A 25,123-nucleotide genomic window follows, 5' to 3' on the forward strand; every position below is an offset into this window, starting at 1 on the left:
GCTACTTATTACAAAAGAATGAAAAAGAACAGAAAAAAGAAGGAAGCAGTACTGCAGCTTTACCTTGTGACGTTTAATAACATCGATCTCTTTCTGGGCTGTGCAAAACTGCACCACGAGTCCCAGCATTGCAGCATAGCTCTGGTTTGGTTCCAGACCGAGAATGACAGATAGGTACTGATCCACCAGATCCTGGTTCTGAAAAGAAAAAAAAAGAGCAAGAAATGTTAACACAACCAAACCTAGAATAGTCACTGAATAAGGCCACCTAAATTATACAGTTATACATCACCTCTTTCCACAGCCTGTTCAATTTCTTCACCGCCCCATCCACTGCCTGCTTATGAGAACCTCCCAGGACTTCCAACAGGAGCAAACACTGAACCTCCACCTGCCGAGAGAAACAGCCGAGAAAACCTTCATGCACATGCTTCTCAGAGGGTCATCTCATATCATCAGCTAAGAAGTGTCAGATGCCAGTGATTAGCTGAAACTCCTTAGGAAGAAGTCTAGCTTGCTCAGGTAAGTTCTTCCAAAGAGGCAGAATTAGGAGCTGCCATTGCTTTCATCCCACACATACCATTTTGAAGAAGCATGTATAACACAATTTTGGAAACAATGACTTACAAAACAGCAATTTATATCAAGTTACATCTCCTCTTAAAGTGTATTCCAACCACATTTCAAGGTGCTATGAGCATGGTTCCAGGGATGATCCAGGGATCGTTAAAGTAGGCAAAAAGAAAGCAAAAAGCTACTTAATACCATATGACAGAACATCACAAGCAACTACCTTAAGGGAAGAACAAGTTCAGAACGACACACTGCAGACTAGACCCTGGAGGCTCCACTACAACACCTAGTCTAAAAACACTGGCATATACCACAGTATGCAGAGCAAGTCTACTCAGGTCCAACACTATCAGTCTCACGCTTTATATACCTCCCGCCTTCTCCAGCTGGATAAAGTGATCAAAATACATCAGGAAGCATAAAAGATCATCATAATTAAGAGGAAAGTCAGAGTCCCGCATTTTAGCACAACATTATTAGTCACATTCAGAATCATTTGCAGCGTTTCAGCAGCTTAAAGGCATTAGAAGTCCTTGAGTCCTTATCTCCAAAGGGATATTTCTGTAAACCAAAAAGAACTTACCAGTTTTTTCCATGTTTCTCCCTGCCTCTTGTCAGGTGTTGGAAAGACTGTGCGCACAAGCAGGCATGTCCAGGAGAGTGCCAGCAGAGCTGCAGATCCACTGCTCTTACTGTTGTAGAGGTGAGAAAAGCGAGTGAACCCACAGCTCCCATTACATAACTCATACCTACTAGCGCAGAACGGGCTCGCTTGGGCCCAAGCCAGAACACTACTAAAGTGAGGCAACTTTGTCATAGAAAATTACAGTTAAAGTCTCAGCTTTTAAAGCAAATAACTAGCGCCAGCAAGCTACAATGAGTTTTGCTTGTTGCGTTTCAGCTTTTGTTTAACACTCAATCTTCTCAATGGCACAAAGAAAGCTAAATCTCGCCTGCTGGGAATGAAAAACCTTAGCTCAAGAAAGATCTTTTTCGGATCTCCCCAACAGCAATATAGAAATGAGAGTTAAATACTTTGCCAACGGAGACTGTCCAAAAAGTGACTCAAGATTTCTCATCTGCTGCTCATCTTCACTGTCAGAACTTCACAACATTGACTGCCAAATCACTTCTCAGTTTACATTCCCTCCTGGCACACCACTCAGTTCTGATTTATGCTAACTCTCATCTCCTTCCTCTACTTCAGGTAACAGACCCCATCTCTCTGCTCCCTGAAGATCCTGACGCCTTTTTGATCTCTCTCTCAAAGTGAAATAACGTAGCAAGTGTCCTTACGCACAGGGACATAATAAAAGTCTCTAAACAGCCAGGCATTGCAACAGAGTAACCTGAAGAGTAACTGTTATATCACTGTAAACCTTTAGAAAAATATGTGATCTTGGTTTAAAAGCTACACTCCAGTTTAGCCACAAGGCAGAGGTTGATGGAGGAGTCCCCGGAGGGTGTTCTGGGGCCTGAATCAGACAAGAAGCCGAACAATATCCTAAGTCACCTTTTAGACCCACTGCCTAAACAGCATTTCCAGATGCTACTACAACACACCACTAGCATCTTTCTCAGCTGAACCTCAAATTTCATTATATTAAATATCTATAACTAGGTTTTGAATTCAGCAGCTGAAGATCAGAAGGGCTAGGAAATCCCCCTTCCCAGTCTTTTTGGTGATCACTTCTTGATAAAAGAGATTACTGTCATAGCTCCAGCCTTGAAGGTTAACAAAAACAACACTAACTCAGACCCCTGCCACCAGCAGTGATACCAAGCAGCTCTTCTTGCAACCCTTCTGCTTTCACTGAAGACATGAAAGAGGTAAAAGAGTAAAATTCAAATAGTCATTAATAACTTCATCTGTAAATACTTTTAACTTTCACCTCTAGGAAGCAGCAGCAGAAAGAACCATTCAGAATGCAAAAGACCAACTACCAGCAACTCAGAACCGGTTGCACACACAGCAACTCATCCAGCACCTGGGAACTCCAGCCTTGCCGCTGATCCCTGAAGACTGAAGCGACTGCAGAAGGTTTTTTGCTGTTGCATCTGGCTGGGATTCGGCGAGCTGCTGAAGCGCCAGCTGCAGGGCTCTGCGGGATGCTGCATCGCTAGCAGGAATGAAAGAAAAAAAAGAAAAGAAAACAAAACTCTGTGAACATTATAAAATTGGGCCAACATTTCTTTTTTGAAACTACTCCACTCAAACCACATGAAGGGCTGTTTTCTCATTTCAGCAGCCTAGCTAATAGTTATTTTGTCCTTGCTGTTCCACAAAGTGAAGAAGTTTCCTTATCATTTATATTTCTGGCAGCAAACTCCATTCCCTAGCTTCACTGACAGAAGTTATGCCAAGGCACTTCAATGAGTCGCAGGAAAAATCAGAGATTCTGAACACCTTATTTACAACAGACCACAACTTAATCCAATCTAAAAGCGTTCTACCAGATCCTGGTCTTGCTTTGCAAGGACACTGGCATTCATTCCTGCAAACTGAACCACAGGGTGCAAGCTTTAATTTTGAAATTAAAAATGAAACACAACGTGTCATGAAATGTTTTAATGTGAAACCTAACTGGAGAGCCTAAGCACTAGACAGCATCCTTCAGTGTTACATGACACTACACGCTAACGTTTCCATACCAGTTTAACTAATAAATAGATGCTTATAGATTGATTACATGAACCTTTCTACATCATTTACTTACCGGTATCGATGCAAAGTGAGGCAGAAGAGTTTGCAAAGGCCTTTCACTGCACCCTCTGGAAGATCTGTAACAGATTGTATTTCAAAATATTTATTCATAAATCACTGAGGTCTTAACCTTTAAGAATACACACACGATTCACTTCACAACTGAAATCAGTGAACTGCTCGCAGCAGAACTACTCACAGCTCCTGTACATCTGTGAAAGCGTTTGTAGAACTGTCAGGGCCTTATTCAGAGCTCTCTTTTTGTATACATTATACACATATTTGTAAAAATAATAGCAAAATTGGAACACATACTGTTCCAAAGTCATTTTCAGAAAATGACAGAAATCAAACAAATCTTTTAGAACTTTGTTTCAACCATTTTATTAAGACTATCTAAAATCTTCCATTCATCTACTTTAGTTAAATGTATAAACTCTCCATAAACCATTACAAAACCAAGCTAAGAGCCAGAAGATAAACAGGCAAATGATACATGAGTGATGCTACAACCACGTACTCAAAAAAGCACAAAAGTTAATAACTAGAGAGGGTTCAGTATTACATATAAAACCTATGGTTCAAGTTAATGCTGTGAGAACACGTATATTCCAAATGCTGCCACCCCACTGCTCCAAGAAGCTACCCCACAAGTTTCACACAGCCCTTTAAACAAAACACTTGAACATTCTCCACCCTGGTGACAGAAACAGTGTCCGAATGCTTTTACCTTTCCCAGCAATGCATTTTCCCAGCTCACCGAGGATCTCTCTCCGTTCCTTCACACTGGCTGTCGTTACTTTTACTGCGAACCGCTTCAGCGTATCAGAAATCTGAAACCATTATTTGCATACACACAGGAAAAAACGTCAGACTGCCTTGTATTAACAAACAGAACATAAAACCAGGGCAAACAGAACATGCACCTGGGCAACCTCTTCTGGACCAAACGTGATCATCCACGGTCTTATCTTCTAGAGAAAGGGTCACTGCACATCATACAGGAGGTAACTAAAAATCTCCACTTTAAGCTGAAGGATGACAGCTTTCTGTTTTTTACCCTGTTTCTGTGTCATGGCACTCGCTGTCTGCAACATACACTTACCCTTCTGAAAAGGGGACAGAGTGAAAAGCCCATCAGCAAAATCAATGCCCTAGAGTACAGGGCCTTTAAAAGCCAAAAAAACAGAGACTTCAAAAGTGCATATGTACTTTTAAGTGGAGTGTTATCACCTAAAACCCACCCGCCCCCCTTCAATGGCACTTCCAACTGCAGGTGATCCATTACAGAGTCTACTTGCACATCCTGAAAACTTAATTTGTGGTTTCACGCTGTCAGTAGTTGTGAAATCACACATCTGGGACCAGCAGGAAGGCGCAGAGCTTGCCTTTGCTCTTCCCAGGCTGAACACACGTCTCGGGGATTTTACAAGTTGGACTCGCCAGATTACTAAAAGTCACGCCTCACTATAAAACTCCTTCCAGCGCTATCAACAGCTCCCAAGATTACGATAAGAAAACAAATAAAAAAATCCGTACCATAAAATTGCGTGTGTGTCTTATCATGCCTCCCCTACTGCCCGTTTACTGTATGCCTGAATCTATCAGCAGTCGGGGACTGAGACCACTCACTAAGTTTATTTAGCTCCTGTAAATAGTTTCAGTTTTCAGGCGGTATCAAGCCGGTGAGATGCACGCCCTGAAAAGACTGGAAAGAAGTTTAAATTCTCAGTGACCTGCTCCTTTTAACTATTGAAAATATATTCATGAACTTTCAACTCCCAGAAAACATGCAAGGCAAAAGACTTCACGGAGGCTAACAACAGGGCTCAATAAGGACTATACTAATGCATTCTCTGTCTTTAGATAAACCAGAACAGCAAGTCTCCAGGAAACGCTTAAAATTCACTTTGATCTGAGCAACGACACCGTCTGCACTACACCCACAGCTCCAGGCCTGAAGCTGGAGTAATGTCCACAATACTCGAATCCCACAGCACAGGAAGAGGTGCCTCCAGCCTTCACCCCAAATTTTGCTACGTAAAAAAAACACCTCAGAAGTCCCGAAAAACTATCTTTAGGAATGGCAGCACACACACACACCTCTTCAGGAACTCACAAAAACTATTTCTTCCCTCTTACGGTGAGAGCTTTACCAGCGTTGCCACAACAGGTTCTTTGTACAAACATCGGAAACCTGGCAGACTTGGGAAATGGAAACTGCCTCCATTCACCTCAACAAGCGTTCTCAGTAAAACTTCCCTGCTGACACACAGGAAGGGTAATCCTTCAAGATGGCTACTCGGGATTTAGACAGAATGCCCAAATTTCTCTAACCCAACCACTCGCACCCTGAGCTCTCTTCAAGAGCAGCCTGAAAGCAGGGCTACACCTCTAGCAGTAACCTAAAGGACGATTTGTCAAGGATGCCGTTGTTACCACCTGAGCTGACAAAACAAGGAGCCATAAAACATCCTGCTCTTCTTTTAAGCCTTTTCATTACATGAGTTCATCGTATGCAAATTCAAATCAAGCTGCACTTACTCATGCCGATTAATCTCAAGCAGGCTGACAAGCAGACTGTAAAAATTGTTAAAATTATCCCAACAGTCTGGAAATTAAAAACATAAATCAAGTATAACACTACAGTGCTTCCCAAGCAGCCTATGAGCTCACGTGGCTGGCAAAACTACTCCTCCCCAGTCCCCACGGGACAAGCCAGCGGGACAGGCGTCACTCACCCGCTTCTTCCCAAGAGGTGCACGCACACACGCTACAGCAAAGCTCGCGCACAAGCAACACTAACAGAAACGAATAAACATAACAAACCAAACACTTGCATTAGCAAGAAGCTCATCCTGAAAACGCCGGGTTTTGCCTGGGGAATATTAAGCGCAATGCGCAGAGCGGGAGTAAAACAGAAGCACAACGCGGTGCGCGAGGCAGGCGAAGCCCCGGGAGCGGCGACGCTGTCGCGGGCCACGTCGCGGGTCCCCGCGGGGGCTCTGGCCGCCGCCGCGGCCCCCGGCCGGGCAGGCGGAGGAGGCCGCGCTGGGGCGAGCTGCGCAGCGGGACCGGAGCGCGCCCGGGGGAGACGCCGCTTTTTCCAGTTCTTTATTAGAAATTCTCTGCTGGGATCGGCCGGGGCCCCCGCGGCAGCCGCCGCCCCGCGTCACGGCAGCGCCCGCGCCCGTCCCCGCCGCCCCCCCCGCCGGGCCCCGTGGCCGGGACGGGACGCGCCGCGCCGCGGGCGACCCAGCCGGGCCGGCCGCCCCGTCCGCTGCCCGCCGCGGGCTCGGCGCCGGGGCCGGAGCGGGGCCGGAGCGGGCCCCGGCAGCCGGGCCGTCGTGGGGAGCCCTGCCCGCACTCACCTGCGTGTCGGCCGCCATGGCGCCGGCTGCGACCCGGAAGCGGTAGCGGCTTCCGGTGCGGCCGCGCCGAGCTGGAGCTGGAGCTGGAGCTGGAGCTGGAGCGGGCCGGGGGCGGCGCCGGGCGCCATGGAGACGGCTGCGGCCTGCGGAGCCCCCGGGCGGCCCGGCCCCACCGCCCCCCGCCCCCCGCCCGGCCCGGCCCGGCCCGGCCCCTCGCGCCAGGGCCCCACGCGCCGCAGCAGCCGAGGCCGGGCCGCACACACCCCCACACCTGCTCCTCCACCGCCTTTCTCTGGTGTTTTTTTTTAGCGCTGCTTTCCGCGAGAGGGAAAGCCGCCCGCCGCCCTTCGCCGCCGCTACCGCCTGTCGAGCGGCAAAGACGAATTTCTGCACGTGAAGACAACAACTCAGGCCGTACGCGGCCCCTCACGGCACAACTTGCTTGAAACGTGACAATTTTGATGCACTGGTTTCGTCTCAGTTACCTCTGCCTTTCACTGTCAGCACCCATTTAGACCCTTAAAAATGCAGCTTCCTTAGAGCACCGGTTGTAGAGCCCCTTATAAAATCAGCGCTCCAGAGGACTTGGATTACACTTTTCCCAAGCCCCCGATGACCTGCAGGCTATACCATCAATGCTGGCACACATGAAGGTGTAAAATAGCTTTTTATTTCTCCAATTAGACCAACTCTGACATGAAGAGACAGACTGTGGCTGCTGTTAGTCAAAGAGACCAAATCCCATGTCCTCATCAGACTCCTCCGACTCCTCCTTTGCCGCCTCCTTAGCCGGAGCCGCGGCGGCAGCAGCAGGCGCAGCTGTTTCGGCTGCCACGGGGAGAGCAGCCACGAAAGCAGAGGGGTCTGCCAGGAAGGCCTTCACCTGCAAAAGCAAAAAAAATCAGATGTAAACTCAGAGGAAACGTTTAGAGGGACTAAACCTCTGCAACCAAGAGGCAACACTAACAACCTCCCAGAAGCCAAAGGGAACACGCTTATCGCTGCCATATATGAAGAACCAGTGACAAGTACAGTTAAAATAGAAGGAAGAGACAAGGGTGGAGGAAAGCCCTCTCAAAGCCCAGGCTGGACCCTGACCTCTGCCCACTGGTGGTGGGGTGAAGTGGCTGGGACAGCTACTCTTCCCCCAGCCTCCCCTCACCCCTACGGCATTTCAGCTGTGCTCAAGTTTAACAGCCCTGAGAGCAGGAACTCCAGCACCTTTACCAAACAGGTATTTCATTCTGGCTTTCCACAGCGAGCGGACTCTTGTCATTTAAACAAAACCCTCTGAAGAAAGCGTCCTTCCCAGGACAGCCCGAGCACGCAGGCCTTCCTCTCCAGATCACAGCAGACCCATGTTCAGAGACAAGTCCGAGTGCTTTCAAACCAGGTGGCATTCGAAGTGTTTTCATGAAAGCACCTCACAGCATTTCTATTAATCTTTTGACCAGCAGATCAGACTCGGCCATTACCTTTTCAGCCAGCGGGAAGGTGTAGTCGGTCTCCACAGCCACGGCCAGGACCCGCTTGTACCCATTGATGATGGAGTGGGGCACAGAAGCAATGGTGGGGTACCCAATTTGCAGACAGACGCTAGCAACATTACGGACACCCTGGGAGAAGAGAGCCTCATGTTTCCATGCTCTGACAAATAACCTGGACTACAAACTGTTACAGATGACAGCACATCCCTACACCACAGATGTAATGAGGGATAGCATGGATCGCATACAAGCACCATGGCTCCAGGAAATTTACACAAGGCATCAGGATTTGTGTGATGCCAAGCACTCGACAAAGCGGTTTCCAGATTCCATATACGCTTTACTGCCTTTCTGCATTCACTGATCCCATGCACCTCAGTTTAACAATGAAAAGTAAAGTACATCTTCCCCAGCTTCAGACAAAAGAGCGTAGAAAAGGTGCTCCTTGAAAGATTGTTTCTCTGGGCATTAGGGAGAGCTCCTGGCTCTGCAGGACCCAAGCAGAAACACAGGAGGTGATACTCCATTCCAGGGCAGCGTCAGTTGCCCTAACTGTCCATTTTCTCCCTAGCAGTTGCGTAAAAGGATGGAATGCAATGGATACGGGTTGCGATCCTTACCTCCAGGAAGCGCTTGTGCAAGGTCTCCTCAGTGATGTCCAGCACCTCAGGATTGTAAATGCTGCCGTTGTCAAAGACCTGCTGGATCACCAACCCGAAGGAGAAGGGGGAGATGTTCAGCATGTTCAGCAGGGTGGCTTCGCTGGCGCCCACTTTGTCTCCGGTCTTGATTAGCTGCACATCACTCTGAGGAATAAAGGGAAAATGAGTGATCACACGCCAAGAAATTCATGCACACCAACGCAACAGGGCTCAATGCACATTCCAACAAATGAGCACAACAAAAACAGCCTCAAAGTTCAGCTGCACAGTTTGAGAAAGCCCTACACCATGCAGCAGGTGCATCTCGGCTCGGAGAACAGCAGTACCCTTAATGCATCACCTCGAGGCTAGTTTGTCTACGTGTTCCTTCAGCAGAGCTTAACCATGCAGCGAAGACCTGACAGAGGAACTTAAATCCTCCCCACCCCTCACTGCATACCCGACCCAAGCCAGACATCCACCTTTAGAAGTTCCTGAAGTGAAGCAGTCAGACTGCTAATACGGCGTTTCAGCACTAATGGAAGCTTTGATCTTTACACCTCCTGTCCCCTCCATAGTAGCATTCAAGGTAAGGCAGTTCCACAGAGTGCCACCATTGGGGCCCTTCAGTGCAGGAAGGGCTTCAGATGACAGCAGCACGCTGCTCACTAACCAGAATTTCAATGGTTCCCCTGGAAATTTTCGTGGTGATGCCCAAGGCCTGGAAGAAGGAGGTCTTCTCAGGTCCAAGACCAGTGTTCTGGGCTGGCACAGTCACATCGCAAGGAGCAATAGCACCGGCACGAGCAGCTGCTGGCACCTGGAGGAAGGGGAAACAAGAAGAGAAGCTGAAAGAACACTCAACCTCTCAGACCCCATGGGATGGGCATCAATTCCTCCCTGTAGTACTCCTCCAAGATAGACATCAACCAGACATCCACAAGCGAAACAGAGGGGGAACCCGAGGAGCTGAGCTAAGGCTGCAGGGGCCCAGTTCCCAACCTCTGAGAACTCATAATAATCAAGTATCCCCCAAGAAGGTTTAGTTTTATTTTTACTTGGTATCTCCTAGCCCAGAAGCACAGCGAGAACCAATCTCCGTTACCTTGTTGGCCAGCAGCATATCCCTGATCTCAGTCAGATCCTCCTTGGTGAAGACAAAGCCCACGTTCCCACGGATGTGAGGCAGCAGCCTGAAGGAAAGATGACACCCTTCAGTCCCACTCCTCAGACAATGTCTCCTCCTTCCAAAAGGAGGCCCCAGGAGCATTCAGACACCACTACCCACTTTTCTAAGGCCGGGTTATTCTCCAGATGACCACGAATAGCTTTGCGCATCATGGTATTCTTCCCCATCAGCACAACCGCTTTCCCACGCAGGGACATACGGATTTGCTGCATCTGCTTGGATCCTACATTGTCTGCTCCCACGATGAAACATTTTGGATAATCATCCAAGAGTTGCTACAGAAAGAGAAACATGGTAACTATACAAAGAAACCCAAGATACAGAGCAACATTAAAACCTTAAGGTGAATCTTGACAGAGTGACCAGAAGTTTGAGAGTGCTCAGCCCAAAGAGACGCTGAGCTGCAGCTACGAGGTGTATGTCCCTCTTAACAACCTAAACGGTTTTCTAGACAAATTACCTCTGTAAATGCCAAAGCAAAAAATTTTGCCGCAGAACTTGAAAACAGTCTGATCGAAACTGCCTAAATCTCTTCACGTGACCAGAAATCATTCCTTAAACAGGTAACACACAGCACCCGGTATCTTTAAAGACGACCCCCCCCCGCAGAGGCAGGCCAGCCCCACCCCCACGGACGCCGAGCAGCACCCCCAGCCCCGGCGGGGCGGCAGGGCCCCGGGGCCTGCGAGGCCACACCGACACTCACGATGATTTTCATGAAATAGTTGGACTTCCACGTAGCCCTGTCTTCCCTGGGCATCGCGGCGGTGCTCCAAGGATCGCCCGGCGGGTTTAAAGACGAGCTGTGACCTGCCAGGGAGAGGCGCGGCTCAGACGGGCCCCAAGCCCCGCACCCTCCCCGCTGCCCGCGGCCGGGCCCGGGCCCGGGCCCCCCAGCCCCGGCCCGGCCGGGCCCTGCCCCGCGGAGCCGCCGCGCCGCGCACCCACCTCCACGAGGGCTCCGGGAAAGAAAGGCCGGGAGGCGGGCCTGCCTCCTTTTATACCGCCACCCGCGGCCAATGGCAGCGAGCCGCAGGCCGATCCCGCTCGGCCCATTGGCTGTCAATCAGGGGAGGCCGCCGTTCTCATTGGGCAGCGCGCTCGCCACTCAGCCGGCCGGAGGCGGAAGGCGCGGGGGCCGCGCGGCGGCGGGGAGCGCGGCTGGCGCCGCCCGGCGGCCGGAGGAGCGCGGCGGCGGGGCGGGGCGGGGCGGGGCGGGGCGGGGCGAGGCGGCCGTTGCGGCCGTTGGCGGAAGGAAAACGCCTCAGCGCGGGGCCGGGACGCAGCGGGCGGTTCTCTCGCGCCGCGCCCGTTGTACATCCCGCGTCCCAGGGAACGGGGCTCCCCCACCGGTAACAGCAGCTGCGTCTGGCTCAGGGAACAGGAATTCACCCAGGGCCACCGCGCCCTTTCCCAAGCCGAGGGACTAGAAACGAGGGGAACCAACACGTGAGAGTAACAGTAGAAATTTTATTAGCATAACTGCGAGAATTTTAAATGGACAAAGCAGAGCTAGAAGTTTACAAGGATGGGAAAAAAAATAGATATCAAATAACTGTCGACCCAGAGGAGAACGGCCCCCGCCAGCCCAGCGAGGACGTGGTTTGAAAGGGACCTTTGCACGCGGGCAGCTCGCGGCGCAGGGCAAGAGCCCCTCGGACTGGGGGGGAACCGCAAACGGACGCTAAGGCCTCTGCGGGCAAAACCTTGCAAGGAAACAGCGACGTGTCTGAGCTCAGCTACCTCACCTCTGCCCCCGCACGCAGCCCCTCCGCTCAAACAAGGGGCCGGGGACCAGGCACGCCTGCCCTGGGCAGCATGTAGCCGCTTGCTGAGGGCAGGTAGCCGCCGCTCTCCCCTCCGGACACACCCGAGGGCCTGCAGCAGCGCTAGCCCGTCTCGCCGGTCCTTCCCGCAGCACCAGGCACCGCCTGGCAGGCGCAAAGCCCCTGGCGCCCGGGCTACCACAACACATCACCCTCCCCGTTTGCTCTGTGCAGCACCTCAGCCCTTCTAGTCTAAAACTGAAGTGAAATAATAGGCATTTTTGACTTCCACATTGGCAGCAGCCACCACAAGAGTAATGATTTGGCCGAGTGGCATCTGTGTAGCATCCCAGCATGTCACAAACCAGCTGAATCCAGGAAAAACTCAACATTTTGCTCAGGAGATAACTTGTTTAATCATCCCCACTTAGCATTAACGATAGAAGAGTTGCCCTCGTTGGTACTGGCATACAGTACCACCACCACACTTTTGGTGGCACCCTGCATCCAAGGTTTTCCATGCACTCCAGAAATTTCAATGAAGCAAGCCTCAACAAGCAGTGAGGTAGGTTAAAGGATCCCCAGACTCAGGGAAACTGAGGCACACGATTATGCAGTTTGGTAGGTATCACACAACAAGCGGTAGTGCCAGAAACAGCACTCCAACCTTCTCGCTCCCAATCCTGCATGAAGGCTTTTCATCCTCTTAGTGGGGCCAGAACAAGCTGATCTTTTCAGCAAGATAACCACACACAGCTTAGAAATACTCATTTGAAGTCAAATTGATTTCAAAAATAAAATGACAAGTTAGTAAGTTTTCTTGCTTATTGGACTGTCCAAAAGCCACACTCAGCCCAGCTGACATAGCTTTAGTTCCAGCGCTTCCACAGGTCCCTTTGCTTTCACAACTACCAACTGAGGCTCTTTTGTATGGCAATCTGGTGGAAAGTAGTTGCAATGATTTAAGCAGGGTAGTGAAGCACCAAGCCAAGATTACATGGAACACTGACCGGGAAATTCCAGCCTAAAAAGTCTGGCTTGTTTCTGACACAGTCACCCCCAGATCCCTAAAGTATCTACCAAGCTGAAAACCAGAACCCCCCGACGTTACCCATTCCAATAGTAGTATTGCTGTAGTATTCTGGAGTGTAATTCCAGACACTGCTCCCTGGGCTGCTTTGGCTGTTACCACAGAACACTGTAGGGTAATTCAACATAATATTTAACCTTCTATAGAAGGCACCCTCCAGCCAGAGATCTAAAAGTGCTTCAGCAAATATGAACTAAGCCTCACTATAACTTCATGAATCCAGGCAAAAATGCCCCCATTTTACAGATGGGGAAACTGAGGCACAGCGAGGTTTAATAACTGGCCCAAAGTTACACAGCTAGTCAGGAACAGAGTCTGTATCTCCCAACTTCTCCTCCTTTTCTTTAGTCACAAGACCATTCTTCCACAGGAGAAAAGGAATCCCTTCCCCAGTTAGCCCTGCTCTGATTTCAGATGGCTGAAGAAGAGAAACTGAGGGTGAAGCTCTGAGCTCTTGCCCCCTGCAGCATCATATTAAGACTCACTGTAACATCCTGGAAGCTAGGCTTTGGGAGAAAGGCAGGTGATTCAAATACAGCAGTTTACAGGTTACAATAAAAACCAAAAAACACACTTTCAGGTGACCCAGAGAAAGAAGGGGAGGGGAGGAAGGAGGAAAAAAAAAAAAGAAAAAAAAACACTATTCACAGTTCACCTGCCTGTGCTAGGGGAAAAAAAAAAGTCACATTCCCTTCCCCATAGATTCCAGCCCCTCCCAACCCGCAATAAAAGGAAAATACTCAATGTTAGTTAAGTTTAACAAAGCGTTGAGGTTACAGATGCAGTAAACCAGCACAACTGGTACACTGCCTAGAACAGCACAGCTTGAGATATAAAAGTTGCTTTCTTAAAATCACTTCAAAACCAAATTCTGTATAAGAGGATTAAAAGTAAATTAGATATGAATTCAAAATCAGTGTAGAAATCTACAGTTCTTATCAAAGAGAGGATACAGTATTCACTTTGATAGCAAAACTGCAAGTGTCACACACTTGACCCAAGGGACTTGTTATACCAGTAACAGTCAATATAAAAGGTTATTGCTCTAGTGTCTCTCAGTAGAACACGTTTAACAAGAGCACAGAAAAGGGAAATACCAAAGGCTGACAGGTCTCATTAGCAAAGAGAGGAAGAAGAAAAGATACAGTCCAGAGCTTTTTTTTCCTGGCTTCTTAAACCCCTCCACTTCTCCCCGCTCCTGTGACTGTTTTCAGGCCCTGACAGGTGGCAGATTTTCAGGCCACATACACAAACGTCCCATTCACTCATGGCGGGGATGGATGGGAAAGGCTGTGCCCTAACCTCTCTGCACCTGCTTTTAAAGAAGGGATGATGCCGGCCTCCGCCTCTCTCCTGGAGGCGGCCAGCAAGGGGAGCAGATGCCCCGAGCAGGCCTGGGTGCTGACACAGGTGCCCTGAACAGAATCCCACCCGCAGGAGTGCACATCAGTGCTGAGGGGCGATCGGGGGCTTTTCCCCCACCTCTTGCTCCAGTGCGTTGAGAAAGGGCAGGGAAATAAAAACCAGGAAAAAAAAAAAAAGCAGCCTGCACAGTAATGCATCAATTCCTCTTAAGAAAAGGTAAGTGGTATCAACTCCTTACAGTGTAATGGAACTGGAGAGACCCTTGCAGGGTCTTGGCTGCCTGTGCTGACGCTCTCATCTCAGTAAATCACGCGTGCCACTTGGCTCTGGTGAGCAGAGCCAGGGTGGCGCCAAGATTACAAGGTGCCCTCGCTGTGCTATTGCTCAGGCTGCCTGAACGCACTCGAATGCCTTAGAGAGAGGTGTCAAAGCAGAGGGCTGCGTTGTCTGCAAGTGTCACGATTTGCTCGGAGGACTGACACAGGCTGAAAAGTACTGGCACAGATTCCTTCTGCCAGGAGGGGGCTGGGTAAAACCTCCCTGCCGGAGCCCTGGGGCTAAGCTCAGCCGTCAGTCACACACGCAGACACACACACTGTAATGAGGGGACTCAGCCTCTCTCTGCTGAGATACAGCAAGGGCATTTCCAGTTTAATGGTCCATCTCATCTCTGGATCTACTGCCTCTCCATAGCAGCAGCAAGCACTCCCACCCCACCCCCTCCCCTTCTCCCCTGCCTGGTAAGGTTTCTAAATCACAGTAACGTTCAAAGAGACAGAACTGCCAAGGGGGCGGCAGAAAGATGCTTAGCTCCCATCTATGGTGCCTCTAACAGAAGAGCTTGAGAAAGCAGTTCTGACAGTAGGGCTTGTCGTTTTGTTCTTTGAAGGTTCCTTTGTTGAGCTGCTTGAGGCAGAAGGCACAGACAAAGTGTTCGGGGTGAAATTTCTTGCCCATAGCAGTGATGCAGCGTCCTGTGATAGGCTTCTGGCACCCGGAGCACAGCGAGCCGCGACGCTCGTGGTAATGCACCTCACAGTAGGGCTGCCCGTCATGCTCGAAGAAGCTGCCATTGATGAATGGTGTGAAACATTCCTGCAGGAGGAAAAAGCAGAAGAGGACAGACTATAAAACAAGCCAGGGACGTGGGCAGCTCCACAGCCCTCCTCTGCCCTGTGGCCCAATCCAACAGTACTGCGGGCTGGGTGAACTGCCACCTCCCAGCACACGTCCTTGTTGTCCACAGAGCCAACCTCTGTCCACCAAGATGAGTTTCCAAGGCTGACAGAGGGACAGATACAGCTGCAAGCAAGGGAAAGAAACGTGTCCCCTCCCCCAGCTGGCTTCACTAACACATGGAAAATACAATAAATGAGCTACCAGATATGCATCCAATTAGCAGGAAGGAGAAGACACCTTCCCTTGAGACAGGAAACACTGCAGCACCTTTCCCATATATATATATTTTTTTGCTAACCTCACTCCAGCTTCCTTGCAATAGGGAGCATGACACAGACTTTCACACAGCAGGATTCTGATGAACTGGGGGCTGGTTCTAACTGAGAAAGAGAGGCCCAATTCATTTTTACAACTGATCTGTGCAGAATGGCTGACATTATGCATGTACCCTTTCCACAGGATCTTCTACCCTGAAACATCTCCACCAGGCACTTGTAGAGGTCGCATCACCACTGGGAGAAACCCCTGCTTGCTTTACAGCGCTAATGATTTTGAATGGATGAGAAGAGGATACGTGGGCTCATTAGTGCCCAATGTTCCTTCCCCACCTCAGCGTCAGACAGCTGAGCGTGCAACACTTCCAAACCTGCCCTGGAAGCACCCACCCACTCTCTCTGCAGGACCGGGGAGACTCTCCTCCTTGTACAGGGGGGAACTAAGGCAACAGGGCATCAGGGGGAGCCAAGGACCCTGCTGGGCTCACTCAGCACATCAGCAGCAAGGCCCAGAGGAGAAGCCAGGTTTCCAGAATCCTGGTTTTGCTCAGCCCCAGACCATCCTCCTCCCCAAGGAGGAGGTACACACAGCCGGACCCGACACATCCAGCAAAGAGCGTGTGTAGCCACGAATAGCTGAACTGGGATTAATGCAGTTTGCCTGCAGTGAGTCCATGACTTTTCTAACACTAACACTGATGATTAGTTCAATAAACAGTCTCCTCCTTCAAACAGCAGGAGAGCTGAAGTCAGCTCTGCTTTAGCAAAAACAGGAGGAGAATCCTGCCTTGCATCCTGGAAGACATCAGTGCTGACCCCACTAGCACATGCAGTGTGGTGGCAGGGGGAAGGAAAGCAGAGTTGCTTGAGAGAAGCCGGAATCCAGATCCAAGAAGGCACAGCCCTCTCCAGCCCCACAGTCAGGACTGCAGTCTTCTGGTTCCATTCTCCACACACCACTGCCGGAGCCACAGTCAGTCCCAACAGCTCCGTGACAGTCGGCCAGCTGCACCACAGAGAGCGGAGCAGAGCAGTGCTGAGCACCGCACTGGAAACCAGGAGCTCACGGTTCTGCTGCTGACCCTGGTCTCTGTCTCTCTCCCACTCTAGGAAATACTGGCTGATACTTGCTCTTCTCTTGGGGCCTGTAAGAGTTAATACTAGCAAGGTTCTCTGAAAGAGCGCCAAGCATTTAATCCGCAGTATTCCTGTTCATTATGCCTGTTGTATGGAGCCTGCCACAATTTCACTGACTTGCATGTTTGTGTGAGCAAGGTCAGTCTTATTAGTTTACATTGTCAGATTGAACATTGGAGGAAGATCTTCAAAAATCTGATTGCTAAGGCAAGTGCTTAGAGAGAAGCTTAGCTTATAATTATTTAAAGGTCACAGAAAACGTCTCTGTTTATCTGTGAGCCGCTGCAGAAGCCCATAATTGCAGCTGAGAACAAAAAGAGCAAAGCAACTAGAAAGTTCAATGTAAACAGGCAGAGAAACAAGGTGTTTGGTTGCTGACATGCTTTTATCTTGTGGGGATGGCTGCCCTTCGCTACCCCACAGGCGCCTTCTCCTGATAAGAGACCAGATGCCTGCAGGGCAGAAATGACAGGGGTTGTACAGCAGCAGCAAAGGACCTTGGTCTCTTACCCGACAGACAAAGCATTCAGGGTGCCACAGGGTGTTCAAGGCAGAGATGTAGTTTTCCAGGATAGCCCGGGCACAGCCTCCACACTTGGGAGCAAACATGTCAAAGTAGTCCTTGCGGCAATAGGCTTTGCCATCTTTCTCATGGAATCCTGCCAAAGGAAAAGGAGAGCCAAAGAGGATCAGCTCCTGATCTTTAGCGATGGCCAGCCAAGCTCTGTGGGGTAACCAGAGCAGCTAGGATCATCCTTCCCCCTGCCCATGCGCAAACACACAGCAGGCAGCTGGATCTCATGCTGCTGCCCTTCCTGCTCCAGCCACATGAATACTCTTCCTATCCAGGGAGGAAAGGAGAGCATGGCTACCATCCTTCCCCCAAGGACAGCTATTTCCCTTGGCACTTCCATCTTCAACAGCTCCCCTATCATCTCTCAGACTCTCCGCTAGTAGCGGCTCTGCCTTACACACTCATCTGCAGTTCAAGGGAGCAGATATTTTTCCCCTTGCATAAAGCAGCAATACCTTCAGGTCCAAAGAAAGCTCCACACTGGGCACAGAAGAAGTGTTCAGGGTGCCATGTCCTGTCCAAAGCCGTCACAACTTTCTGTTCAGAAGACACAAAGGGCGTCATGTAAATTATGGCTTCAGCACAGAGATAAGAGGTGGGGGGTGGGAAACATATTACACTTGTGCTGACAACAGCATGCATTAAAATAGAGCGTCCTTAAAGAGCGGAGTAAATTACCTCCTGCCTCTGGCTGGTTCAGCCTTTCCCCACTGCACACTTTTTTTTACCCTAAAAGGATCTCACACACTGCTCCCTCCTTTATACAGGGCTCCGTCCAGCTCTCAGAATTAGTACTGGTAGTCTGTTACCACAGACTACCAATAGAGAAAAGCTGGAGAATCATTACTGGAATGAAGGAGCGATGTGGTGGTCTGCAGGATTACAGCTTTAGTGAAGGTAAGATGACCTACAGAACCAGGCTGGGTCAAGTTGTTTCCCTTCCAGAGCCAGCACAAAGGAAAAATAGAAATTCCAAAACAAAACCTTTCATCCAGGACACACGGGTGAAGTGGAGGTTTTTAAACACCAAGGTCAGCAGCACCCTGCCAGCCCTAACCCCCCCAGGAACTCACATCAAGGATCGGCCCGTTGCAGTAGTAGCAGCGAGGGGAGAAGAGGTTGTGATAGTCCTTCTCACAGTAGGGTTGACCATCTCGCTCAAAGAAGTTCCGTGACCCAATCTCCTCCTGGCAGTGGGTGCAGACGAAGTGCTCAGGGTGCCAGGTCTTCCCCATGGCTGTAACCACCTGTTGGGAAGACAAATCATGAAGGACAACTCTATTTCCTTCTCCCCTAGATCACACGACAAGATACCAGCTGGAGGTCAGCAAGAATGGCAAGTTCTACTACTCAAGTGAGCCCTGGACTGGGGTAGCATGAAAACTGAATTACCTATCATCTCAGGAGAGGGCAGTCCCTCAAGGGCAGGGTAGAGGTCACTGGAGGAGCTTACAGCGTACCTAGCCAGTGGATAAATAGAGTACTTCAGTTTCTCCAGCATCTCCAGTCCCTTCAGCCTCACGAAACAGCCCTCCCCACTACTCCCAGCTGCAGCCCAAGATTCAGCAATGAGACAGCATCTTTGACTCACCTGCCCAGCAATAGGCTTCTTGCAGGCTCCACAGACACCTTTGGCAACTGTAGCTACACCCAATTTGTTCAGGTCAGACTGGAGACTTCCCAGCATGGTGTCCAGCTGGCTGCCAGGTTTGGGGGCTGTGGATGGAGGGGAGCTGCTCCCGGCCTTCCCTTGTGCCATGAACTGCAGGGAAGAGAAACCAAAGACTGTAAGGCAAAAGCTGCTGAGTTTCCAAGGGAAATGCCTGCTATTGCTGCCAGTGGCTCCTCTGCACAGATGGGCAGGAGATTGCTAGGAGATGGCTTTGCTGTCTGCAGAAGGCACTGAGAGCCAGGATCAAGCACACACGTATTCTGCCCAAGTAGACAACATGCACAGAGCCTGGGATATGTAACAGAGCTGTGAACTGAAGAGTCAACTCTCCTTCACTGCTCATATGGCAGAAGTTACCAGCAAATCCCAAGCAGTCAGTACAGTGCTCTCTAAGCCTCTGCCAAAATTCTCCCTTTACCTCATCAGTTCCTGGCCAGCTGACAAAGCAGAGACGCCATCCAGCAGGCCCCTTCCCCTTGACCTCTCTCCATTCCTACGCAGTTGTTGCGCTCTCTCAGCTGACACTCTCTCCTCTCTGTTAGAGATCCCTCTCTCCTTCCTCATCCTGTCTGTTCTTCAGCTAGAATATCTTCCCCCTCCCCCTCCCTCCCCCTGCACTGCTTTTGCACATCATCTTGCCAGGTCTCCTCTGCCCCATCTGGGGCACTGGAAGCGCCAAGAAACAATTCCTTTAAAGTTGTCTCTCGTCCCGTATTTACCTACGGACAGGGCAGCATGTCCACAGCAGAGCCCCAGCAGATGGGATGCCAATGGAAACACTGCCATGTTTACTGCGTGACCTCTGGAAATGCACGGGGGTGAGAGGAAGGGGATTAAGACACTTCTCTCGGAGACCATTTCTGGAAATCACACCATCACAGTGTACACAGCTTGGAAAGGCTTCTCAGAGGAGGAAGGAGGGAAATGTTTTACTAAGGTTCATAACTCAGGAAGAAAGTGTGCGTTCTCTTTGAACACCAAATCCTCCTTCATTACCCAGGCAAACCACAATAGTAAAATACAGATTATTTTAGCTAACTCTGCACTACAATAGCTACTGTCAGTTTAGAGAAATCCAAAGAAGTCCCTCCCTGAGATGAGGGTCTGGAGCACATGGGTTTCTCTTACTAAAGGGAGAAATTAAAACAGACATAAAAATCAACATTTGTGAACAACCCACCAGCCTGCTGCCATCACAGCCAGGGGACAAGGGACACACTGAAATTCTTTGGAGCTGTGGCAGATCCTGCCTTTCCAGCCACAGAAGAAGCTCTATTACCCATCCTGCAGTTAGCGATGCTTGTAGTTGACTAGTTTACTCAGTGTCAAATGCTTTTTTCCACTTGTTTGTAATAAAACTCTCATGATATACGTAGTTTTAGCCCGTCATGAGTCTTGCCTGTATGCAGCACAACTCCCAGTGGAGCCAAAGGCACCCTTCCTCCCCTCACTCTTCCCAGCCATCTCCACAACTAGCTGCCGCTCCTAGTCCAGCAGCTCAGAACAGCCCTATCGCCTCCCTGTGTCCTGCACCTAAAACAAACCCTCCGCTGGGCAGTGGTATTCTCCACCACACGGCTACAGCAAATGTCTCCAAAGTACAACACTGCAGGGACACTTCTCACAGCAGAGAGTCAACAGGGCTCTCTCTATATACAAAGCCAGGCCAGAGCCAGTACAAAGCCAGGGCTTCCTGCACGATACAGCAGGAGGAAAAGGGCTGGACTGTGTCAGGAGAATCGTATCTGCTCTCATTTTACCAGCTGCTCGTGCCACCAGGCAGAGCAGGAGGACACAGCAGGCAGACAAATGATAACTACTATTTGGAGAGAGAGGAGATGGGATGAATTCAACACATAGCAACAGAGCATTTCTTCACCCTTGCCTGTGGGACCACACATTCCTGCAAGCCACAGCTAACCTCAATGCAGGCACATCCATCTCTGGACACTGTAACTTCTACCCTGGCCTGGTGGCCCAGCCTTTTCAAGAGCTCGCAGATGAGTCCCCATCTGAAAGAGGTGGTTTCCATCTCCTGCACAATGTCTGCCATTCACGGAACAACCAGCACAGCATCCACATAGACTCATCATGCAAAGGTCCTTCAAATTCCCACCCTCACCCACAAGATCTGCTATCACTCCAATTCAGCTACAAGTTTTATGAGCAGCAAACCATGCACTGCAAGACACCATCCACATTCACCACACTGGGAGCTCCAGGAGCAGCTCGCAGTAGCATCTGTGTCACAGTCAACCCCCAGAAGAGCACACCATGCCGAGAGGAAACAGAAAGGAGGTCCTGCCTTCTCAGGGGTAAGGGGATCCAGGGGTGCATGAGCGGCCTGCAGAGTGGCACTGTGGACAAGGGGAGGAGCAGAGGTCACCTGCAAAGAACAACAGTTCAAGATGCAGAGGTGTTTCCTTCCTCACCGTTGAGACCTGCCTGTACAAATAATACTGTGCAGCTCCCCCAAAATCCACTCATATTGTGGACACCTGTCTAAAAGGTCAAACACAGGAAGGACTGCTGATTTGGCCTTCCAATTTTTGAGATGTTTGCCATCTTTTTCTCCATGCTTACACTTTTTCCCCCCCCAAGAGATTGGGCTAGGGAGAGTTGAGGGCTGTGTATCAGAGCCAACTCCTTTGGCTCAGAGAGAAATAGAGTGTACATGGTCCCTGCTGCACAAAGTGATCAGCAGGACAGACAGGAACCACACACAACAGCAGATTATTGCAATGACATGTACTTTTCAGTGCTAAACAGGGACAGCTGGGATTTATTTGGCATTTTCAATGGCTTCCCTCTTCCATCAAGCAGCTCAGTACCAGCCTTTACCCAAAGTTACATTTACTGAGCTATCAAGTTGGGAGCAGTGGTTAGACTGGAAGACACTCTGTTAAACAAGGAGAAGAGGAAAAGGAAGCCTGCCTGCACCTGTGGGAAGAACTGGTCATCTTCGGTCTGACAGCCAACAGAAACTACTGTCTTGGTGCTAGGGATCCAGGTCTGGGGAGAACAGGAGTGCCTAGGATCTTCGGAAGGAGGGGTGCCCACAACAGAAAGTTCATGATAATCATCAGAAGTTTCCCACTGGAACAGAGGCTGAGGAGTCAAGCCGAAAGAAGAGACCGGACTAGGAGCTGAGGTAGATGGCACATGGGAAGGCTGAGGCGGGAGTGGAAGGAGAGGTGCAGGGCCAAGGACACAAGAGGGAGCAGCATTAGCAGGGACTGTCTTTGCAGCTTCTTTAGAAGGCTGGAGTGGGGGAGAGGCTGAAACAGAGATCGTCCTCCTCGGGGGGAGCGGGGATTCTGGCGGAAAGACCACCTAGAAAGACATGGAGGAAGAAGAAAGGTGAATAGATCCAAAGAGGAACCAACAAACACTTCCTGCAGCAGGAAGGCTGGCAATCCAGACCAGACAATGACACAGTCTTTGCTGCCTGGTGCTCTCCCCACTTCCTTTTCTGAATCTCCTTCATTTCACATCAGAGCACAAATAGGAAAGCAGGCCAACCTCACTGCCACAACCAAGCAGAAGTGGGTAAAAAGAGGCCACTGGTTGCTATTCAGCACCTTTATCTGAGAGGGAAAAAGCAACAAGAAAGCAACCTCACAGATAAGACAACTAGAAAACTCGTGTCTCCGTGTGGTTTAAGGAAGAACATCATCTTATACCCAAAACTTCATGCACAGCCACAGTACTGGGGAAAACAAAGCATGCCTCTACTGACAGGCCTCCCTGTATGGTTTTAAAATAAATCCCATGGGGACATTTGATATGTGATAGCACCAGATTGCCCAAACGGATACCATCACCACCATCCTCTGACATCACTCCAATTCCTAAACATCAAGAACTCAGAACCTGAGAGCTGGTTCCCTTTCAGATCAGACAAGGGTGAGTAGAAAGAGTTACATCTTCACTTCACGTTGCTTAGCACACTCAGAAACTTAATCTGCACCCCCACACAGTGTTATCTGGACAGAGGGATGTGCTGGAATTTCCCAGTCCATGTGCCTGCTCTCTACCTTCTCTACTTGCTGTCCTCCATCCTGATCCTCCCTCTGGGGTCTAGCAGTGATAATGACCCCCTCTGTCAGCCAGTCATCCTGGCTTTTCCACTCTTTCTGTTCCTGTTTAGCGATGCCCAGTCTGTCCTGCAGCTCTTCAATCAAGCGATCCTGGGACTCAGTCTTGTGAAATATGGCAGGACCTAGCTTACGCCTTGGAGAGAGGTCACGATACATTGGATGCACATTCCCGGTCTCTTTTGTCCTCTTGATTACAGACTTAATCTAAATGACAAAGGTAATAGTATCAGCAGAGAAAAGCAACGCAAGAGCAAGCCCCGAGATGCAACAGCACAAACTCAAACCATTAGTGACAACTGTGAGCTGGAGAAGTGATGACATGTACTCCACAATGCCAAAATTCCTTTTGGCACAGCCCAGAACAGTGACTCAGTGCAAGGAAAAACCCCGTAAGGATAATCACAGCAGCCAAAAATAACTATCTAGAAAAGGAAGTAACCAGCAGGAAGCCAAGATATGAGGTGCAGCAAGACCACTCCACAGAGCATTAAAGAAACCTCAGCAAAACAGTGATACACAACAGTCTCTCTGCATTTGCCCTTTACAGGCATAAGATTCTTGGTCAGAGATGTCTGGTGTACAAAGAGTACTGCGAGTGCTAGAAGGAATAGTAACAGCTCCCGCACTGATACCTAAAAAGGCAAGCGGAGCAGAGGAGCTGCCATCCAGAGCCAGGTGTGAAGCAGCCCTTTAACTTTTCAGAGACCTCCATGGGTCGAGTATTTGCCCTATCCCAGTTAAGGAATAAAAGCCCATATCACAGGACAGTCCTTAAGACCTGCCATGTTCTGTGCTGCTGGCCAACATGCAGAAGAGACCACAAGATAAAGCAAAGGATTTCAGACCTTCAAACATGCAGCTGTCAGTAACACTGCTCAAAACCACATGCTGTTAGAGTGGGCGAGCTCTGGGTGCACTCACACCACACACAAAATGTTAGCGCACTACCAGGACAGTCCTAGCTAGGACCCGTCCTACTCCTACATTCACTCAGTGCCTGCCTGGCCTGATGCAGAAATCCTCTCAATGGGTGGCTTGGAGACGCATAGCAGATCCCATTCGGCTTTCCAAACATTTTCAGGAGTCTCTGGAACAACTGTAGAGTTTCTCATTTGCTCATTTTCCTGGTCTCTGGCTCTACTGATGTTAGTACCTGCCTTTTTAGGAGTTCTCTCTCTGCCCTGCCTCTTGGTCAGATCAGAACAGACATCTACCTTGATTTCATGTGGTACTTCAGCTTTTAGCTCCTGTCCTTGCTGCGCTACAAAGCCTAACTGGTTTTTAGTGTCTGGGAAAACATCCCACCGATCCAAGGCCACAATAGAAGGCTCATGCACAGGACTCAAGACACTGTCATTCTTTGCATGTACCTCTGGCACACGATCAGAGAGCTGCAGGGCCCACAGCTCATCTAAAGCTGTTTCCACACTTCTGCTCTCAGAAAGAAGGGCTGAATTATCCCCGAATGCTCCCTGTTGATCCAGTTCCTTAGGTATCTGCCCCTTCCCTTGACCATTTATTCCAGCATTTGAAACTGGGACACTTGAGGTTTTGGGTTCTATTCTCTGCTCCTTCTTTTCAGTCTCTATCACCAAATCATATTCTAGGCCCCGGGCCTCCACATTAGTGGGTCTAGACAGAGGCTCCACATTGGAAGCCGGCACAGCCTGAGAAGCCTTCCTCAAAAAGTCAGGCTTTCTGCTCGGTCTAATCAAGCTTGCAAACGTCACCTGCTCCCCACGAACAGCAGAACTGGAAGAGACCCGTGGTGGGGGCACAGGGCCCGTTTGCAGCAGAGAGGGCACATGTGGAGGAGTGGCAGAACGTCCTGGGGGAGGCAGAACTACACTGTCACTGCCTTCTTCGATGTGGAGGACTGCTGAGGGGACAGATGTTGTTACTGCCAAGTCCCCACTGTGACCTGCAGAAGGGAGTTTAGACTGGGACAGCACTGTCAAACTGTAAGGAGGGTTGCTGGAGTCTGCGTTTGTTGAATTGGG

At 49.9% G+C, this 25,123-nt stretch overlaps 3 protein-coding genes across 4 annotated transcripts in view; all 3 read right to left on the reverse strand.

Annotated features, from left to right (window-relative positions):
• Nucleotides 1-6,682, reverse strand: part of GCN1 (GCN1 activator of EIF2AK4) — a 47,767-nt gene extending 41,085 nt beyond the window's left edge. Inside the window, exons 1-7 of the mRNA XM_067307095.1 lie at nucleotides 6,649-6,682; nucleotides 4,008-4,110; nucleotides 3,291-3,354; nucleotides 2,562-2,693; nucleotides 1,157-1,265; nucleotides 293-391; nucleotides 64-198 (exon numbers count right to left, since the gene is read on the reverse strand). Of these exons, the coding sequence (XP_067163196.1) occupies nucleotides 64-198; nucleotides 293-391; nucleotides 1,157-1,265; nucleotides 2,562-2,693; nucleotides 3,291-3,354; nucleotides 4,008-4,110; nucleotides 6,649-6,666 (660 nt within the window). The 5' untranslated portion in view covers nucleotides 6,667-6,682. The remainder of the gene's footprint in view (nucleotides 1-63; nucleotides 199-292; nucleotides 392-1,156; nucleotides 1,266-2,561; nucleotides 2,694-3,290; nucleotides 3,355-4,007; nucleotides 4,111-6,648) is intronic.
• A 614-nt stretch (nucleotides 6,683-7,296) lies between these two features.
• Nucleotides 7,297-10,963, reverse strand: RPLP0 (ribosomal protein lateral stalk subunit P0). Its single transcript, XM_067307067.1, has 8 exons — nucleotides 10,914-10,963; nucleotides 10,672-10,775; nucleotides 10,065-10,240; nucleotides 9,882-9,969; nucleotides 9,450-9,596; nucleotides 8,756-8,941; nucleotides 8,124-8,264; nucleotides 7,297-7,531 (listed from the first exon to the last, which is right to left on the reverse strand). Exons 2-8 carry the CDS (start codon nucleotides 10,723-10,725, stop codon nucleotides 7,370-7,372), a joined length of 954 nt encoding a protein of 317 aa, XP_067163168.1. The 5' UTR covers nucleotides 10,726-10,775; nucleotides 10,914-10,963; the 3' UTR covers nucleotides 7,297-7,369.
• Nucleotides 10,964-11,415: 452 nt separating this feature from the next.
• Nucleotides 11,416-25,123, reverse strand: part of PXN (paxillin) — a 51,258-nt gene continuing 37,550 nt past the window's right edge. The window contains exons 7-12 of one of the 2 annotated variants that reach the window (XM_067306899.1): nucleotides 21,964-22,356; nucleotides 18,943-19,113; nucleotides 18,425-18,598; nucleotides 17,807-17,888; nucleotides 17,288-17,436; nucleotides 11,416-15,281 (exon numbers count right to left, since the gene is read on the reverse strand). In XM_067306899.1, coding sequence (XP_067163000.1) covers nucleotides 15,015-15,281; nucleotides 17,288-17,436; nucleotides 17,807-17,888; nucleotides 18,425-18,598; nucleotides 18,943-19,113; nucleotides 21,964-22,356 — 1,236 coding nt within the window. In that variant the 3' untranslated portion in view covers nucleotides 11,416-15,014. The remainder of the gene's footprint in view (nucleotides 15,282-17,287; nucleotides 17,437-17,806; nucleotides 17,889-18,424; nucleotides 18,599-18,942; nucleotides 19,114-21,963; nucleotides 22,357-25,123) is intronic. The other variant, XM_067306900.1, reaches the window with a different exon arrangement.

This window comes from Apteryx mantelli, chromosome 17, assembly GCF_036417845.1.
Source record: "Apteryx mantelli isolate bAptMan1 chromosome 17, bAptMan1.hap1, whole genome shotgun sequence".
Taxonomy (NCBI): Eukaryota; Metazoa; Chordata; class Aves; order Apterygiformes; family Apterygidae; genus Apteryx; species Apteryx mantelli.

Coding starts and splice junctions, on each gene's coding strand:
- RPLP0 (XM_067307067.1), bottom strand. CDS start 10,725: ATGCCCAGGGAAGACAGGGCTACGTGGAAGTCCAACTATTTCATGAAA. Junction 8,942..9,449: donor GGGGAACCATTGAAATTCTG/GTTAGTGAGCAG, acceptor TTTATTCCTCAG/AGTGATGTGCAGCTAATCAA. Junction 7,532..8,123: donor CCTTCCCGCTGGCTGAAAAG/GTAATGGCCGAG, acceptor TTGCTTTTGCAG/GTGAAGGCCTTCCTGGCAGA.